The sequence below is a fragment of the Saccostrea echinata genome, unplaced genomic scaffold (genome assembly GCF_033153115.1).
Source record: "Saccostrea echinata isolate AGI-Se365-2 ecotype Australia unplaced genomic scaffold, CSIRO_AGI_Sech_v1 ptg000014l, whole genome shotgun sequence".
Lineage (NCBI taxonomy): Eukaryota > Metazoa > Mollusca > Bivalvia > Ostreida > Ostreidae > Saccostrea > Saccostrea echinata.
The window spans coordinates 5464118-5484871 of NW_026889763.1; the positions used below are offsets into that span (position 1 = coordinate 5464118).

Below are 20754 nucleotides of genomic sequence, written 5' to 3' on the forward strand. Positions count from 1 at the left end.
TCTGCAAATTCGGGGGGGGGGGGGGGGGGGTCCGGACTCTCGACTCAGACCACCCTCTAGATCCTCAAGTGCTTTGGACATTTTTAGGGTAATGGATAATAACGTTGACCAAACTTTTGAATGGTTCGTGCTTGGGTTTCATATTTACTACATATTCCATTGACGCAAGCCCTTTCATTTGGGTAAAAACATTTTGGCATGCATTTTGGAAAACTTAAACCTTCGCCATAAGCTGCTATCCGGGGCATCAGTGTTTCACAAACACATCTTGTTTTTATTATTTTTCATATGGAATTCATTCTGACTAAGTGCTAGAAAACTAATTTATGAAAGTAAAAAATAAAAATATCATTGGACCCTCAGTGTATATTTGTTGGGGGGAGGGGGGTGGGGGGATGGGGGTTTCCAGTCCACAAGCACCTGAGGTCCTGACGACTGATAACTCACACGGCTGGAGCTTAACAAGTTAATCAGTTGTCTTAGTTCGTATCTGTTACGATCTTTTTTATCATCTGTTAACCAAAATAACCTGAAATATTCTTCGAAGAAGGATATGAAGCAGAGCATCTGGTTCATTTGTACTTAAACTTGACATTCATTATTGTTTTCAAATTTGAACACCTTTGTACTCAAGTACATGGAGTACAAGGATTTTTACTAAGACAAATGTTCTATTTGATCGTTTTAAGCCGAACAAATGTAGATACTGCTGTGAAATCCCGGGACAAAACAGAATAATTTAAATAAAATGTTATTAGGATGCAGACATTTGAAACAAAGTCCTATTTTATTTTAGTCACGAAATGGAAAAATAACAAATGGCATATTTAAGTTAGACACAATAGAAAATGCAGAATAATATTATACCCTCTTGTTAAACACTGAATCAGATGTGTTTTTTGCAGCCAAGTAAGCCTGACGAAAAAAAAAACGCTTTCGTATACAATAAAATGTTGGAGAGAAAATATTTAATGAAGCTTCATACAAAGAAATAAAGATCTCAAAACATGCCAAAAGAAAAAAAATGACTTTACGGGTGTAACCCTAGCCCTGCGATACCAACATTCAAAGCAACGACGAAAAGCATGAAAAACATGCTAATTTCGTCGCATCTTTCTACATTCAAGCATGGGTTACAATCACATTTTTTTCCTTGTGCTATTTCACCTTTATTGGCATGAATTTTCCTCGCTTCTCTCTCACTCCTCCATCTTTGAATCATTAGAATTCCAAACGCAAGGTGACAGAAAATCGCTAAAGAAATCATAATAATCAAGGGCCAAAAGTAATTATTTTCAGAGCTTCCTCCTATTACAACTCTCAGCTGTGATACATTGGCAGCCAATAGCGAGGCGTCCAATAGCTGTCGAACGAATTTCTGGCTATCTGAAAATGGATTTCTAGATGGATTCTAAAAAAATATAAAAAATCCCTTCATGAGTGTTTCTATGTCAATCGTTAATATTTGTTGATATATACAGCATATACTTCACGACTGAATTAATTTTTTAAAATTGCATTTAGATATAGCTTTTCACATAAGTGAAACGTTGATGTTGAAATATTTTCCAGTTTAAAAGTTATTTTTGTCATAGAAAAAAAAATCTATAATTTTAGATGCTTAAATAATTACTACTCAAATTATCCGGGGAAAGATCGGTATACATGTTTTTTTTATTAGAAAGGAGAGCGTTTTGCTAACCTTACCGTGTCATTTGCCAGGCGATCTACTTCGTCTCCATTTCTAGATTCATTTTTCATTTCACAAGACTTCTCTTGTTTTTTTTTCATCTGATTTTTTATGTGGCTGGAAAAGACATTTATCTGAAATTACAATAATTATTAAATGCGAAGATAACGAACAGTGAATCATGTTCAAAAGTCTATTCAAACAATACAAATTGTGAGCAGAGCAAACACGGATCTCTGAAAACAGAGGTGGAATCAGGTGCCATAAAGGAGTTATCCTCTCATGTCTACCGGGCAGATCCGCCGTGTACTCTCTCATTTTCGGGTAAACGGAACAATCCATAGACAATTGATTGTGAAAGTAAAGCCTAACAAATTACTAGTATGCTTCATTTTTGAAATTATTTGTATTTAGAACATGTTCGTGCGTCTCGATTGCATTGGGATACATATATATATATATATATATATATAACTTAGGAATGGAAAATCAAAATTAATCACATTTATTTTAGTGTAGGTCCAGGATTTTTCAGAATCATGTAATTGGTACAATTAACATAAAACATATATAACCATGATATAAAGTCTTACATCCTGGATTTGAGTTGTTTCGGAATCCTCTTTTCCTTCTTTATTATGCAATTTATCTTCATTGCTTCTTTCAGACATTTTGAGTGTTTTTCAACAGATGCAATTACTCGTTTAACTCTCTGTAGAAAATAATACGAAATATCAATAGATACGTTGTTTTTTTCTATTCATTTCAATATGCTCCTGTAGAGGATTTGACTTTAAGTATGTTTTATGATACAAGGCTTAGTGTACTAAAACAAAGACCTTTTAATGCAAACAAAATATTTAAATGTACAATATTTTGTGCTCTAAATATTTTATAGCAATAGTACTGAACTTAAAGACACTTTTGAAAGAAATGTCGTTCTTTATTTTCTGTAGAGAGGGGGCTCGGAGATGGAGGTATTTTACTAATTTTAGGAAAAAATTATTCACTTTACATTACCTTAAAGAAGAACATAAGTTTTATTTTAAGGAAAAATCTGCATATCAATAGGTCAATAATTCTTAGCAAAATCATGTCATGCAAAATTCTACAGAAATTAAAAAGTTGACAAGATAATGACCAATGATCAATCATATATCGAATACAGAACATGAATTGTGTATAGGTTAAAAACACGTGCCTCTGGAAACATGAGAGGAAAGATCAAGTGCCTTGAAGGAGTAAGCATCCCCTGTAGACATAAGACAGGTAATCCGATTACCTCTGTAATAATCAGAAAAATGGAGTTTTCCATACTCGAAATAATTTTAAAATAAATTGCCTAACAAAATACGATACAACGCTAAGTGTATTTGCAAACAAAGTCAGCATATAGACAATAGATTTTTTAAAATGCTGAATATAAATAAGATAGTAAAACTCCCTGTTACATCAGCTTATTTGTCTTACTCTGTTCCCTTTCTCATTTTTGTCTATTACTGTATTTAAATGGAAAGAACTTATAACTAGAAATAGATTTTTAGATTCGATATATGTATTGAATTTAGGAAAACAACTATATGAAATACATGTAAGTATGCCGGACTGCTTCTATATATATGTTTTTCCCATCTTTAGCTTTAGCACTTTCATTTAAAATCTTCAAAAGCATGTAAAGCTAAAGCTTTACTGAAGATTTTTGTGTTTTTTAAAAATATTTTTTAATATTGTAATCCGATTTTTTTCAGGTTTGGAGATATATATATATATATATATATATATATATATATATATATATATATATATATATATATATATATATCTCTTAATGTAAACTATGCAAAAAGCTTCAGGTGAACCACAGTATCCATTTACTTTGAGGAAAAGACAATTTCTCTTATTTTTCAATCGAAGCAATTCATAAAAAATATGAGCACGTGTTCAAACGGAAAATTTCATGTGAATTAGTTTATTCGAATTAATTAAAAGCGCATCAAATTACTTAGCATTATCTCCACCATTCACAATAATTTAATTCGCATTATTTTTCTTCAAATGAATTTACTGTGAAATTCGTGTGAACAGGGCATTACTGCGCATCAAATTGCTCTGCATTAACTCCGTGTGAATAAATTCTCCGTATAAACGCGGTAACCCAAAGTTTTACAAAACACATAAAGGCGAGAAGAAATCAATCTAACTAATGTAGGTAACCTATTTAATGTAGGGTAGATTGCAAATGCGTTATCTACTTGGAATCTATGCAAAACGTCTCAGGTGAGCATCTGACGTCTTTATTTTTAGAGGTCACCTTAGATATTATTGAAAATGCTACAAACAGGTATAACGAGAATAATCTAATGGTTGGTTTGAAAGTATTTCCGCACTAGAAGACCCAAGAAACACATAAATGGTTTTAGAAAATATAGATACTTCCATGTGCCTGTTCTCTTTTTTTTTTTTAATTTCAGTTCTTTATTAGGGAGAAGTGACATTTTGAGAAAAAGCTAATAGAATGATAATCAGTGAAGTATACTTTATCAAAACTTTATAAGCTGAAAGAAATATGTAATCATAATTAAGCCATGTAGCATGCATACATTGTAGATACTGTAGCACAAACTGTTATAAGTTTTGAGAAGCCTGTAAGTTCTCCCAGAGTATAACAAATTTGTGTAAGCTTCGAAGATAAAGGACACGTCTCTCTACTTATCTCTCTACTGATATTATCAGTGTCTTCTTCATTAAAATAAATCATGCTAATTAAACTTGTCATTTCACTTGCATTAAAATAGAAATTCATTAAACAAAAAACCCAGTTGCTATGACAACCATACTATCGTAGTTCAGGAACAGCCCCTATTTTATTGATATTATCAATATACAAAACTAGAGATTCAGTGCTTGAACAACTTCTAATAATGCACTTACCCTCACATACACAGACGAACACTGATAAAATACAAAAAAATTACTGCGGTAACAGAAGTTGTTTTGTACTATGTTGTTTCCATGGACACAAACAATAAATGGATGTATAAGCAATAACTGCCCATATAAAATTCAATGGAAATTCCCTTTCCCTTTCTTTTTTTGCAGTTATATATATATATATATATAGTGTGTGACCCACCCCCACCCCCACCCACCCAAAAGCTGTTTGCCTCACATTTTGCCATAAAAATATGATTAGGGAATCTTAGGGATGGAGGACAGAAAGGAGAATAGAACAACCAAAGATGCACATGACATATAATTTGTCATGTGTATCTTTCGTTGTTCCATTCTCCTTTCTGCCCTCCATCAGTTTACATTTTTGCTCATGTAAAAAGAAACTGTTGAAGATCTAATTATCTATCATCATACACTGATTAAATTAATTTTGATAATTAATCACAGTACAAACATTTCAATATTTTGTGATGTTGACCCTCCCTTTTCATTGCATTGCTATAACATTTCCTAATGTTGATTATACGCATTTACACTGATATTGACCTTGACCTGATTTTGCATTGACCTTGATAACTTGAATTTCATACAGAGCTTCAACCATGCTAATGTTCAATTCTGAAATCATTACTCATGACTTTGACCTGACCTGATCTATTTTTCTACTGGCCAGAGACTACTCTCCCTGCAGCAGGTTTAGTTAGACTTCAATAAAACGAAGTATACAAGTAAACTAAATCAAGAATCATTTTATTTATAAGAAGCCAAATTTTGAGTCAAGGAGCTACATTGTAATTTTCTCCTTTTTTTATTATAATAACAAACAAGTAGTCCTGATAGAGATATATTGTACATGTAATTTGATTTCAGTTAAAATTATTACAGTTATGTTAAAAAAAAACTACATATTCTTGTTGACATGCCAAGAAACAAGAAACAGAAAAATATGAAACTCTGACTTTAATGAAAAATTAATCTCATGAACTAGAAGGTACTCTGCCTACCCAAACTTTCTGATTATGTCTTTTTTAAAACTGTCATACTAAAAAAGATTAACAACAACAAAAACCTGTATTAATATACTTGTACTTGATAAATCTGACAAACTTATAAGTTCATATTTTGATCTAATTGACAAATTATGAAATTTCACTGAGTAAAGATTTTGTTTAGTTGACCACTTGAAATACATGTACCGACATGTATTTACTAAATAATAAAGAATTTTATTAACTTAAGTGTGATGGAGTTATTGGAGTACTGTTTTAATAATGAAAATTTTTTAATATATAGATCTATAGTTACTTTCTTACTTTATTGCAATTATATAATGTATTCAGAGATTATAAAACAAATTTCTAAGTTTTTCCAGTTTTATATAATTAGTTCTTAAATGAGAGAGCACATGTCACTACCCTCTCCCCCAAAAAAATATCCAGACAAACAAACAAAATTAAGCCCTGAACATACTGAAACCTACAAAACTTGAAATGATGTGTTTTGTTTTACATGTGTATACAGTCCACTTGGATCAACATGTAAAAACAGTCAATGATTGAATGAATGCAAGACAGTAACTTGTTAACCCCCTCCCTCCCCCTCCCTTATGCAAACAGTAACACACACTGAAATTTAATGTAACTTTAAAAACCAATGTCATATTTTATCATATATGATGTATGGTTGACATAAATTTTATCAACAGATATAATTTATTATATGCAGTTTGAAAATTTGACGATTTGACGAATATTAATTAATTTTTTTTAATAATTGAATTCAAATATCAATGATGTTTTCTTGATATTATGGTGTTTCTCTCTCTTATAGATATTCAAACACTGTTATTAATTAATTTACTTATAATTATGAAACATGCATGAGTTACAGTGCTTAAATATTGACAAAGGTAAATAATATAATTTTACAGGTTTTTGTACATTTGAAACAATCCGGGAAAAGTTATTCCGGTACAAGCGGTATTTTAGTCATGTTTCCGCTAGATGGCGTTGTTGGCCACATAGGGTATAAATACAAGTGAAGCGGCAGAGCTGTATTAATTGCGAAGTTGATGCTGAAGTGGCAACACAAGCGGCGGACCATTAATGATCAGAGGTAACTTTTAGTTAATGATAATAAATAAATATTTAAAGCGTTAGACGTGACTGAACAAGTCTTTCCTGGCTTTAAATATTATTTATTACCAAGAAAGCTACCGAGGGAGCCAGTAAGAGCCGAGCTGTAAGAGCCGGTTATCATAAGAGCTGAGCTGTAAGAGCCAGTAACCATAAGAGCTGAGCTGTAAGAGCCAGTAACCATAAGAGCCGTGCTGTAAGAGCTAGTAACCAGAAGAGCCGAGCTGTAAGAGCCGATCGCTTAGGAGTCAGCGTCACTTTGATTTATTGTACCTAATTGATTAAAGACAAGTAGTCTAAACATTTATCTGTATATATTGCTTAATCACATATTTGTATATTTTGATCCTGCCAGGTCCTCAGAAAGTTAACTGGGGGAATTCAGCCGCCTCTGCTATTTGTTATTATATTATTAGATTTCACGCTACACATTGATACTGTACTTGCCTAGTGATCTTATTACTGCTAGGTACATGTATCTTTCAACATCACGGCCTTATCACCGAAAGCAACTTGATTGTAGCTCTGAAATCCATGTATAACTGATTCTGCTTTCTTATAAACATTTTGTTTGCAATGTTCATGCAGTACATCGGTACGTGTCACACTTGGAATTTTCATTTTCAGGCTTTTCACAACCAAACACATATATTTCTCAGGCACAGCAAGGCCTGACAAACATTTAACTTCCAGTAATACGAAAAACTATCCAAAGTGGGTTTAAAATGACTGAAAATATCGAAAACAGATAGAATTAACTCCAAGTTTCAAGTTTCAAGTTTTTATTTAAGACAAAGACCCCAACTGGGGTATATGAATGCAAATGATACAACAAAATAACTTACAAACATGAAATGAGGGCACTAATGTTAATTACTATATACATGTATAGTTCAAAACATCAAAGTATAGAAGGCCTCTGCTAGTATTAAATAAATCATTAAAACATACTTTAAACAGTTGTTTTGTTATTATTAATTCATTACTGACAATAAAATTTTGCAAAATTTGGCAAGTCCAAAATGACTTTAGCGTCTTTACAATTTAACATTTCATGAAATTTAATAACATTAGGGTTAGTATAAAAAGATATGGGGAACAAGTTTTTTTCGTTCTCTTTTGAAAAAAGCACATTTTAAAAGATAGTGGAATTCATCTCCTAAATTGTTAGAGGAACAAAGATCACAAACTCGATCATCTCTGTCGCGACGCTTCTCAATTGGAAATCTGTGATTCATACATCTAAATTTACATAAAGCTTTTCTCAAATGCATTAAGTCATGTTCTCTAAGCTTTAATAACAATTCATATAAGAGAAAAGATATTTTGTCTTGTCTACCACAAACAAGTCTATGCCAAAACCCAATAACTTTAGACTTGATAAATATTTCTACTGGATATCTACCCAGCTCGCCATATAAGATATGATAAGGGGGTAGATTTTTTCAGATTTAAAATTATTTTGTAAAATTGTAAAAAATAAACTTTCTATGACATTGTTATTGTCAATTCCCCATACTTCACAGCCATAAAGTAATATGGGTGTAATCATACTGTCAAATAATTTCAGCTGAATGTCTAAAGGCAAATCTAATCATCTTACTTTCTTGAATAAACTGAATATAGCTTTCCTTCCTAAATTGCTCAAGTAGCTTTGTTTTATTACTAACAAAAGATCCATTACTAGAAAAAGTTACACCTAAGTAAACAAATTCATCAACAACTGGTAAGTTTTTGTTATCATATGTTAAGACCATTAGTCATTTTTAGGTTTATTAAAAATAACAACCTTTTTTTGGATGCATAAACTTGCAATTTCCAAGTTTTACAATACAAGAACATTGCATTTAAAGCAGCTTGTAATTGAGGTGCTGACTCTGCCAAAATTACAGTGTCATCAGCATAAAGTAACAAGTAAAGTTTCAGGAATATGTCTACCTCTTCTGTACTAAGCAAAAAATGCACAGCTTCTGTAACATTTGTTAAACAATTATATGCCCTAGAAATAAAATCGACAAGGTCATTCAAAATATTGAAAACAGAACAGGTGATAAGTTTTCACCTTGACGTACACCGACATTACTGTAAAAATACTCTGACATATTGCTACCCTGACGGATGCACGACTTTTCATTATTATACATACTATAAACAACTTTAAAGAAATTTCCATCAATACTATGACGTACTAGTTTATGCCAAAGAATCACCCTGTTAACAGAGTCGAAAGCTTTTTTTATAATCAATGAATGCACAATATAGTCGCTTTTTACGCTTAAATAAAAATCAATTAAACACTTCAAACTGAAAATATGATCAAATGTACTATAACTTTTCCGAAACCCAGCTTGCTCCTCACACAGGAGATTCATGCTCTCCAGATACTTATTTAGTCTATTGTTCAATATTGCAGTAAACAACTTACCATAACAACTTAATACAGTTATTCCGCGATAATTATCAGGATCACTAGAATCACCTTTGTTCTTGTATATAGTACAAATAATTCCTTCAGACCAAGATGAGGGTATTATTCCAGTTTTAAAAACAAAATTAAAGATTTTTGTAAAAGTACTGATCATTTTTGTTTGAGAATTTTTAAGAAATTCATTCAGTATATAAGGTCATTCCTCTGAATCATGTTCTGCTCTCTTCTTTCACTTTCATTTTCTTGAAATTGGCTGAAGATTTCCGAAAGGGGAAACAACTCTTGGTGAAAAAGTATGTAATTTCAGAGATTTTTTCAAACCTTATAATTGATTTATTTTCTTAAATCAAATATTATCACTCCAATTTTTTGATATGTTCCTAATAATTGTTTAGGGTAAAATTAGGAGCATCAAAATATTCAAGCAGTGCCTGCGTATTTTGGGTACACCATTACTTTGCATTTCCTGGTAGGTCCAAACTTTTTTTTTTAGTTTTCTTGTATACAAAATACAATTTACAAATAATTTTTAAGACAAAAATTAATAATAGTTATTTATATTCATTAAATATATATTAGGGTGTAATGTCTTTTGTTGCTATTTCCCACATTTGTGCAAAAATGGGTGACCTGTTGCCATGGAAACAATGCCAATTGATCATTTTCAATACTTTTTGTGTAAAATGGGCTTATAGTGTAATTATGTCACCAAATTTAAACAAAATCGGCGAGAGTCAATTTCCAGCCCATTTTGATGCTTACAGAGAATGACTCTTAAAATTTAGCATTCTTTCTATAAACTCCAGACAAAAATGTAATTATACGCATTTTAATAATGCTACATTACGAAATAAATAAACGATGCACAACCAGCTCCCAGCACTTTTCAGGATAGTAGGAATAATAGCTACACGTGTTTAAAAATTCAAAATTTATAGTGAAGCGGATATCATTGAACTTTTGATATTTTCAAGGGGTTGGACCTGTCATTCTAGCACGTTACTGTACAAATGTGTTCCTTACGACTTTATATAAAGGCTACACATTATCAATTAAGTTTGACAATAAAATATGGATTAATATATTTCAGAACATGTCTCTCATTTGGTCTGACTACATGTGTTTCGTATTTATTTTTACAAGCTACGATAAAAGCTTGATCCACGCCTGAAATACAGAGAAACTGCGTGTCAAATTAAGAAATGACGTCATCTCAGTAATTACAGCAAGATCAAGCTGGCTTTCATTCTACATACGCTAAGTGCTATTATGGCACGATAAGTTGCATATCTATTTATTATTATAATATTAATGAGACACGAAAGTATTTAGTGTGTTTTAAAAAGAACTTATAGTATTTATTCGTCGAGATTCATTTGTATTGTTTTAACGTGACGTCATAATAGCTTTCCCGAACCTCTGCATAGGCTGACGTATATATGGGAGTCCTTAACCTAGCTGCGTGCTGACTGACGTTTTTCATACTTATTGTTAGGTCATTATTTAAGGAGGAGAAGGGCCTTGAGCTGAAAAAATACTTGTCATTTAATTTTTTTCATATTTTGTATATTTCTAATTAAGTACGAGGGTTGTCCGTAAAGTTCGTGGACAAGCTAAATAAAAGTTGCGTCATAGATATTTATTATTAGCATATTTATAATCCTTTACTGTATGAGAATTACAAAATAAAAATTTTCATTCAATTTTAAGTGTATAATTACAATTATGACTCCATTATTAGACTTGGGATGGTGACCCGGAGCACACCAACGTTTTAATTAAAAAGTTATTTATCACTTTATACATTTCATTTGTATTTTGTAAAATTCCGCGGAAATTTGGATGGCTTTTACATTATAAGGTTGATAAAAGTTATAACGTCAAACTTGTAAAATTTGAACGTTCAAAGTTTCGAAATGGCAGAGAAATCGAGGTCAGAGTTTATTAAGACAGGATCGTCATTGTTCGAAATAGGGACGTTTTCGGAAAAGGTGGAGCAGAGAGTAGTGAAAAAATTTTGTGTAGTACATCGGAAAAACACCAACAGAGATTCATAAGTTCCTTAAACAGTCGGGAAATCATGGTAAAGTAATCTATTCTTCAGTGTTTAAGTGGCACAGAAGATATTCGGACCGAAGAGACAGTTTATTAGATGACATGCGTGAAGGAAGACCATCTTTCCGAGGTTGTAGTGCTGTAAAAATGAAGTTCGTAACGTGACTTTGCCGTATTTCCGTACATAAAGTCGTTTTACCTGGAGAGAGGTTTTATGATTTGCAGGATCTGAGACAGGAAGTGTTAAATATTATTTCCTGTAAGAAATCAGAACAGTTTGTGCACATTTTTGATAACTGGTTGAAGCGACATAAGACATGTGTTGAGTTAAACGGTGACTACGTTAAGAAAAATTAAATGTATTTAGCTTTTGACGTCGAGTAACGTCACGGATTTTTGTTTTAGTGCTCCGGGTATGAGTGTGTATCTTTTCTTGTATCTGATAAAATATAACTTTTTGTGCTTTGTTTGTAATTAAAACTTGGATATTAATAAACTGAAACACGAATTTAATGAAAATAATAATTTCATGTATTTTATCAATGTTTGTCAGTAATTATAAATGTTGTCCACGAACTTTACGGACAACCCTCGTATGTCCCACGTATCTTAAAGCAGTTATATCATTAGGTTTCTTACCTTATTTTCGAGATATTGATTGACAAATATTATGCCCTACAGTATCTCAGTGGAGTTTTAATTCTCCATGTTTCCGGGCTCATTACTCTTCCATAATGGGATTTTTTAATCATATATAAAAATATCGAAGTGGACATGTATCTTTTAAAATATTATAGAGTATAACTAGGATTTAAAATTCGAAAAAGCAAGTTTTGTCTATTACACTGCATCTAGATAGGGAAAATTACGCACTTTTTAAGACAACTTAAACAATAAAAAGCGTAATTCACAAAAAATTCTATCATTCAATATTTTTTAATTTACGTTGAAATGCAAATCCTTTAAATAATTGATTAACTGTAAAAATTTCGAATGATGAAGCTGACCTCATTATTTCACAGGACATCGTTAAAGAGGACATAAGCATGACAAAAACGTGTCATGTTACATTTCTCGAGAACGGGAAACACCAACTATGACGTCACACGTAAGCTAAATAACGAAATAAGATATTCCTCCATAAGATTTCCGTCATCAGCCATGCAAAAAAAATTTTTGTGTTCCCCGTTTCTCAAAATATTTCATCATATACTGATTATGACCTGTTTTTACATAATAATACCGCCCCTGTGTTCACCGAGTATGATCTTGCTGTACTAACAGATCGTGTGTATGACGTCACCGACTTGTTGGACGCGCAGTTTAGGGAAACCGAGGAGTGGATCAATCTTTTTTTTATTTTGTTAATGTCTACAAGAATGTTAAAACTTTTTAAATTTTTTATATAAGATGGTAATTAAAGTTCAAAAATTTGTCAAAAAATTATACAAGAACTGATGCTTTACACGTTTTGCACTTATATAAACAGAGACTATGACGTAGTTAAACAGAGTCATGTGACCATGTGTCCTTCGTCCCCTTAAACACCGAACTGTCTACGGATTTTTCCGTTCGCTTGATCATGACAATGGCACACGGCGGGTGTGACCGGTCGATAGGGGACGCTTACACCTCCATGGTATCTGATCCCACCTGGTTTTTAGAGGTCCGTATTTGCCCTGTTCCAAATTTGTATTGTTTCTATGGACTTTGGAAATTAATTACAGTATTTTTTCGTTACCTTCATATTTAACGCAAAGATAAATGATTATCAATGAGTTCATACACAATGGTCTACATCGCCTTTACCAATATTTTAAGATATAGAACGTTCACTAACAATGACACAATGATAGAAGCACAATTACTGGCCACAGGGCCTATAATGTAGCAGATCCTGCGGGACTGAATTAAGAGACAATCGACAGACCAAGTCAAACCATACAATGAGTATTAACCTATAGGTTTTAGAATGGGCATTTCATTTGAATATTTTTAACTTGGATTATACTTATCATAATCACTTTCGTTATTAATAGTGAACTTATTAGTGATAGCAAAATGAATAAAAGTTTATTGAACCATGAAGGACATTAATGGTGTACCACATACAGTGACTTTATAATTGGAAAGGGCTTAATTTGCATGAACTATTTTGATTAAACCACTCAAGGTTATATCAATTCATCAAAGTGGCATTACGCTGCTTTCTCTATATTTGGGTATTTTTCAGGTCCTGACCATGTATTAGTGTCACATATGGAGAAATTCTGTACACTTTATTCATGATTTAATGATCACGTGACCATCACTAATTAATATTCATTGTTATTGTCATATATCTAATACTCCTCGCAATTTAATTTAAATGTTCTTTTTTTGAATCATTTATTTTCATCATGTCATGTCAACTATAAAGTGTAATATTTTCTCAGGAGTAAAACAACTGTATTTCCCAACTCGGAGGCTCATTTATTTTGTCTAAATTCTGGCCTAAATGTAATTTTTAAGTTCAAAAGGAACCACCTTAACATTTTAACTAATTAATGATTTATCTTTTGAAACTGAAAGTACAACTTTCACACCTTCACGTTATATGAAGGAGAACTGTCAGAAAACGGCAAATATTTCAAAATTAACTTGACAAAAGCGTTCCCAGCTCTTTCACTATAGTTTTGCATATCAAAGTAATGAAGCTTCGCTTCAGATTTTTAAATCAACTTTTCATCATTTTGTCAAAAGAGTGCATTCCGATCCAGGACACAATAAAAAATAAAACCATATGAGGAAGAAATTTTGATATTTTTAGTCTCTATCTTTCTGATTTTCTTATATAATGCAGTGAACAGAAATCAGCCATATTAAATACAATATGGCCGCAATGCTAATTAGCAAAATGTACACTATTTTTCCATATAATCCAAATCTCGAGCGTTCTTGTGATATTAGCCAAACTGGATCATCACAACCTATGACATCAAGCACAGAAACATCAATTTTCCGCAAAAAGTTAGAAATGTTTAACCGTGCGCAATGAAATTAAGATTTTATGAGTAAAGCTGAAGTAAGCGATAAATATGTAATCTCCCAAGTTCCTGTATTCCCAACCTATTTAAAGCACGGGATCTCGGGAGATCTTCCTTCTTCAGAGAGGCTGTGAAAGTAGTAGCTGCGATGATTTCTAATTGAATAATTTTCTTGTACTTACTGTTCAAGCAGATGAGCATCTGTGTCCAGGGCCCACCATTTGGGGATTCCAAATCAAGGCAATAATTAATGCCAGACAGACATAAAAATTACATCAAGAAATAGGATCTATTTGAGGACAAATAAGCTCCTATCCCTGAATTCAAATAGGCTGCTATTCGAAATATTTATCACAGAATTTTTAGTCCACAATAACAATTGCGTTCTCTGGAATGAATGATTGCGAAGCATGCACATTAATGATAAATATGATATTTTGGTTAATGATGGGCGAGGCTTTTCTTATCTAAAACAGAAAATAATAAATGACTTGCATTTTAATGAGTACAAATATTTTAAATTAATTACGGGAAGTCATTATAGTAAAACCCAAAGGGTCCTTTTTGATCGGAATCTTCTAAAAATGAATGAAAAATTATGGAGGAAAAAATTTAAAAAACTTAAAGCAGAAAATTCATGAAATATGAGGGGTATTTAAGAGTACTGAAATTCTCTAAAGTTTATAAATTCAAAACAAGTCAGGTGTCGTTGCAGGAAAAAAATGGCTAAAATTGAAGGAAATTAATTCTTCCCTTTAAAATTCATTTATTTGTCTGAAATATTTTTTTTTTCGTTAAGATTGTCGAGTTCCAAAACAAAACTAAATAATATGAAATGGCAGTTTATCAAGATTTATTTTTATGGTACATAGAACTCTTATAGTGAATATAAAGGATTTAGCTACATCATGGGAGTAATTTCTCGAATAAAATTTTATTTCTTTTAAATTTCGGAATAATTTACTATTTCCAATAAGAAAAATCAAAAAGAGGGGGGGGGGGGCTTTCCTGTTTTCATTCGAAATTAATTTTTACCGAATGAAATGTGTTTGAAACAATTAACATACTCAATAAGTTTTCTTGAATCTAACCAGTGAATGTCTACAGTTACATTTTTGTCTAGCATCGCGTAAATCTGTTAAGTTTCCTATGAACACTTCACAGTTTCAACGCAATTGGGGATATTTAGACAGAAAGAAGGAGGTCGGTATTTAAGTGTATTTAGCAAGTATAATGAAATTACATACATAAAGGTTATGACAGGATCAACTGTCTTTTGTGGATAACAATCATGTTGTGATGATGTTTCCTCAGTCATTATATGTTGTTACTATACGTCATACTGGGTAGTGTGGCTTGCATGCACTAGAACGTTCATGAAATTGTGTGTATTGGTTTAATTTTTATACAAATAATAAACCATGGCCTGCATTGATATATTATAATAAAGGCATTAGTAAGAAAATTGGAGCATTTGTCTACAAACTTTATGGACAACTCTCGTATTAAAAAACTCAATAGAAAAACAAACAATACTTAGATATATATGGTTACATATATTATAAACCAAATCTACAAAAGGTTAAAATAGACAGATATTTCGATCTCCATTCATTCTAGGTCGAGAGACAATATTATTGTTTAACATTCAGTTTTACATAACTACATGCAATTATATTACTCATATGAAATATGATTTTACAACTCTTTCATAAGAAATAGATAGAAAAATAACGCAAAATGCAGAATATGTATCACTGCGTTGTCAAAATCATCTTCCAGATGAGTGATATAATTTTGTATAAACTTATGTATATATATGTATTTAAAAACAATAAAAAAAAACGTCAATTATGCAAACCTGGAACCCCCTAACCAACAAATACATTAAATATGTTGTTTTTAAGGGAGACACTGTGGGAAAAACTTAAGTACGTAAAATGTTTTCTATGAAATGTGAAGATACATGTAACGAAGAGTGAACATACTCACAAGTCCATTTAATCTAAAAAATGTGAGCAAAACAGAGGTGGTATCAGGTGCAAAAGCAATCATTTTTAATTTACAAATTCTGACAAAGGTTATGTTTGGGTAAAAATTAAAATTTAATGTTGAGTTAAATAGGACAGATCATCTACATACTCTCTTCAAAGGAATCGAAAGTCTTGTAATACATGTATATAATCGTCAAATCCAAATCAATTTGACTCTATATATAGGTATACAATATGCCATCAAACTTTCGTGAGGAAATTACAAATTTGGTAAAGAACAATGTTGGATGACTTCAAGACAAGGAATAGTAGCTATCACAAAGTGAAAGCTAAACTATGATTAAATAATGGCCTCTGGTGATCTGAACAGGGATGAACATAACAAACAGAAAAAAATAATAACGATAAGAAAAGCAAACAAAACAAATATAAAAACAAACAAACAAAGAATATGCTTTAGTTATTTTTCATTTGCTGGTCTTTTAAGATACATGTACATGTATAACCCAATGATTTATCTAAGAAAATCAGTATAAAAGGAGTTTAAAAAACTCTACCAAAACAGAAACCCCGGAGCTGACCAGGCTCAGTGATTAGGAATTCCCCTCTTTTTATCTTGCATTGAAATGCACTAAGTCCCTAAAAAGATAAAAACAAAAGACCTTCGTTATGGCAAATCTTATGAAAATAATCGTCACTACCTCACCTTTTATACTTTAATTCATATCAGCCAATTATATTCTTGATGCACCTGCTGAGATGTTTGTTGAAGGGATAAAATATGTGTTCAAACAGATTGCAGCCATAGCCTTACCACTATGTATTTTGATCTGTTATTTACTAAAATTTACGAGGACGCATCAGGTCATTCTATATACTAATGAAAAAAATTCAAATAAATGTAGTTATGTCAACTTCATGATGCATGCAATACATGTATATGGATAAAAATTAATTAATTGCACGGCTTTTTTACATAATAACAAGGACACCGCAATTTTATTGTTCAATCCTAGGTACGGCAGATAAATGGATACAAAATAGATCCAATCATAGGTACAACTTTGTTTTCTCAAAAAAATATCATTTTTCAAACAATTTGGTTAATTTTCTTGTCTGTTTTAGTAAGATGACCAGTGGTTCAAATCTAAGGCAAATGAACAACAAGCCAGAGTCAACAATACATTTTCCTCAGTGAGTAAGCCTCTAAACACTATTTGAAAAAATATATTCTGGTCACGCTAGCCTAGTGGAAGGGCGATCGCTTCTTGATCGGGAGGTACCGGGTTCAATTCTCGTTCCCGGCGCCACATCAAACCTAAGACGTAAAGATAGATAATGACTGTTCCTTCATCAAGCTCCCGGTCACTGGACTTTTGGATGAGACCTTAAAAACCGAGGTCCTGTGTCGCGGTAGGCGTTGGCATGATAAAGAACCTCACTCCGTAATAGCTCTTAGTGTCGAGTAAAGGTATTATTTTGAAGCCCTTCACCAGTATATATGGTGACGCCTCATCTGAGTGAAAAATTCTTGAAGGGGACGTAAAGCAAAATACAATCAATCAATCAATCTAAAGAATATCTATAGAATAAAGACTATAGATGAAAGATACACCAGAACCTGATTATCTTATTGTCCATTTTCAATAAAATTCAATGTTTAAAAGAGATCGGGACGGACCGTAATATCATGAATGAAATAAAAACTGTTTAAGATGTGAAATGCATAATAATTTGTTTTAGGACAAAATGGAAAATAAATGCAACAACTGCGGAATTCAAAAAGAAGGAATGGAGAAATGTAGAAAATGCCTTATGGTGTACTATTGCAGCAGAGACTGTCGAGAGAAAGACTTAAACGAACCATAAAACTGTGGAAAGCTGAAGAATGTCGGAGAGACAGTGATAAGCGATGAACATAATTTATTCCATTTTCTTAGTGAAAAGCCATACAGTTATTATACAGTAGAACAACTCAAGAGGTATGGGCGTTCCTTGGCTGTCAGCTAATGCTCAAAAGCATGCCAAAAACAACACTAGCCCAACCATAAGATCCCATGCAAAAAGAATGAGGATAGTATTGACGTGATAAAGACTGAAGAGTATAAGGAAAGCTGAAAAAGTCTAAATCAGATAGAATTCGTTCTCAAGCAAACCATGACAACTTTTGATAATGGACACTACATGATGTCTGGACCGTCAGCAATGTTTAGAACATATTCTGTTGATTTTTCTTTACGTAATTCAACAACAAAAGATCTATTAAGACAGGCAAAGCTTTAAGTGGAGCGAAAATTTCCCAATGCAGTACATCATCGAAGATATTGAAGAAATACCCCATGAGTTTCCTTTGTGTTTTGGTAATACAAGAGTGTCCTTCATTGGATTTATTTCTAGGTATCACCACTATATAGTGCGCTATTGTATACCCAAGTTAGTATTATTATTCAGTAAACGAATATGCTTAAGAAAATGAAAAAAAAATAATCAGTAAAATTAAATTAACATAAAAGAATATTCACAATGGAAAGAAAACATTAACACTTAACAAACTCAATCATTAAAATTTCAATATTTTAGGATGGAAATAATGCTGAAATATATGTTGGATTTTACCTTGATAACGATAATCCATATCCATACTTGGGGAGGTAAGTTCATCTGCCTCCATAATACCAGAATTCATTTCTTTCTCGAAGGATCTGTCGGAATCCGTGTCAACGAAAGTAGTGAGGTCTTCATTTTTGACATCTGAATTCATTGACTCTAGAATGTAGATATGATTTATAGCAAACATTCTTGTGTCCTTTTAATTTCCTTTGCTTGCTAGTTGTGATGTTTGCTAAAACATAGTTATCAGAGTTAGAAATACGTGATAAAATTTGTGGTGTTATCCACATCTTTATGTGGATATTCTACTCTGTTTAATACTGATAATTTTATTTATCATTGAGAAAAATCGAGTGAGAAATAGACGATTTTTTTTAATGTAAATTGTAGTACATGTATTTCACTTTACTAAATGCATATACAGAAGTCATTTACCTGCGATCTTATAAGCTATCTATATTTTCCATCATACATGAAATGCAGTATATATTTAAAAAAAATACAAATTAAGTATTATCTGAAATCATTATCATAATTGTGCAATAACAGCGTTTGTATAATTTGAAGTTTGGATGATGTTCATATCTATTTGCTTACAATTTTACCTAAAGCATATGACAGAAATTTTACATGACTGGTGTACAGTAATGTTTAAAATTTGATTATTACAATTTTTTTTACCTGTTTTATGCCTAGTATTACTTCAAATGTGATTATTTGTTAGACCTGTGTAAATATCTTATTTGAAAGCTGGTTGTGAGTAATCATATATTTATGAAATCCACTCACGTCGTTTTGGGGTGAAAAAGTACATAGGTATACAAATTACTTTATTATAAACTTTGTCCCTATACATCTACTGTTTTTTCCACTTGCGATCAAAAATGAATTCTCAATCAATGCAACAAAACATTCCCGAATTAGGAATAACGTTTTCAAGTAGATAAAGATTTTAATATAAAAGTTACTTCTTAACGATTTTTGAATTATTTGGAGGGGGGAGGTAAAATTTGAAAAACGTGAGAGATGCTACAACTCTCACTGTACGATTGAATGATATTTTTGTCGATACCTTCTATTGTGCTATTTGAGCTACAGATTTTCTGCCTTAATTTTTTTTTCTCTGAATACTTTTTCTTGCAATCAACAAGAAAAAACTTAAATTTATGGTTTGTTTGGTTTTTGTTGCGTATAATCTAAAATTGTGTTAAACTGCACAGTAAAGGTATTTATGTAAACACACAATGGTTTTGAATATCTTTTGTCATATATTGTATTAGAAAAAGAGGAAAAGAGACATTTCCTAATTAAGTTAATGGATCTATTTTCTTTTAAGGTGACACTGTGACGGAAAAACGGGAAAATTGACAAAAGTAGAATTTTTGCATGACACATGCAAATTTTGTTCAGTTCCTGAAGATATTAGGTTTCAGAAAATTACAGGTTTCAGAACCAAAAAAATCTACTTTTATGGAGAAAAATAAAAGCAAAAAATATCTTTGTATAACCCAACACAAAATTAAAAATATTGCTGCACTGTTTTCTCTTTATTGTACGCATGCGCTGAAAAGATGAAGAATTTACCATGGTGTCAATTCCATATATATATAAAAGTCGGATGACCGAGAATTCTGATACAATCTTCAAAAAAGATGACCAGAACTTATTCCTCAAGTTTGCTAGCTCCAATTCAATGTTGTTTACAAGTTTCACGATAAAAATAAAGGACGCGTGACCTTAACATTGTTGACATTGACGATAAAAACTACGCGATAGATACATTTCTTTTTCCGGCACTTACATTTTGCAGTTCTTTCATGGCCGTAGGAACCGGGGGGGGGGCACGGCTGGGGCGTGCCCCCCA

The 20754-nt window shown here is 31.9% G+C and overlaps 1 protein-coding gene across 2 annotated transcripts; it reads right to left on the reverse strand.

The window, feature by feature from the left end:
• Positions 1-826: 826 nt before the first annotated feature.
• Positions 827-18974, reverse strand: LOC133187144 (uncharacterized). 2 transcript variants are annotated; one of them, XM_061322502.1, is made up of 4 exons: positions 18897-18974; positions 2284-2402; positions 1708-1807; positions 827-1411 (listed from the first exon to the last, which is right to left on the reverse strand). In XM_061322502.1, exons 1-4 carry the CDS (start codon positions 18939-18941, stop codon positions 1031-1033), a joined length of 645 nt encoding a protein of 214 aa, XP_061178486.1. In that variant the 5' UTR covers positions 18942-18974; the 3' UTR covers positions 827-1030. The 2 variants fall into 2 exon arrangements, with proteins under 2 accessions (XP_061178486.1, XP_061178487.1); XM_061322503.1 differs by lacking the exon at positions 18897-18974 and adding an exon at positions 14469-14584.
• Positions 18975-20754: the final 1780 nt, after the last annotated feature.

What these genes read in the sequence shown, in the direction of transcription:
- LOC133187144 (XM_061322502.1), bottom strand. Translation starts at nt 18,941, where the DNA reads ATGAACTTACCTCCCCAAGTATGGATATGGATTATCGTTATCAAG. An exon ending in TATGGATTATCGTTATCAAG is followed by an intron (nt 2,403 to 18,896) that starts GTAAAATCCAAC and finishes TATTTTCTACAG; the next exon opens with AGAGTTAAACGAGTAATTGC. An exon ending in ATCGCCTGGCAAATGACACG is followed by an intron (nt 1,412 to 1,707) that starts GTAAGGTTAGCA and finishes ATATTTTTTTAG; the next exon opens with AATCCATCTAGAAATCCATT.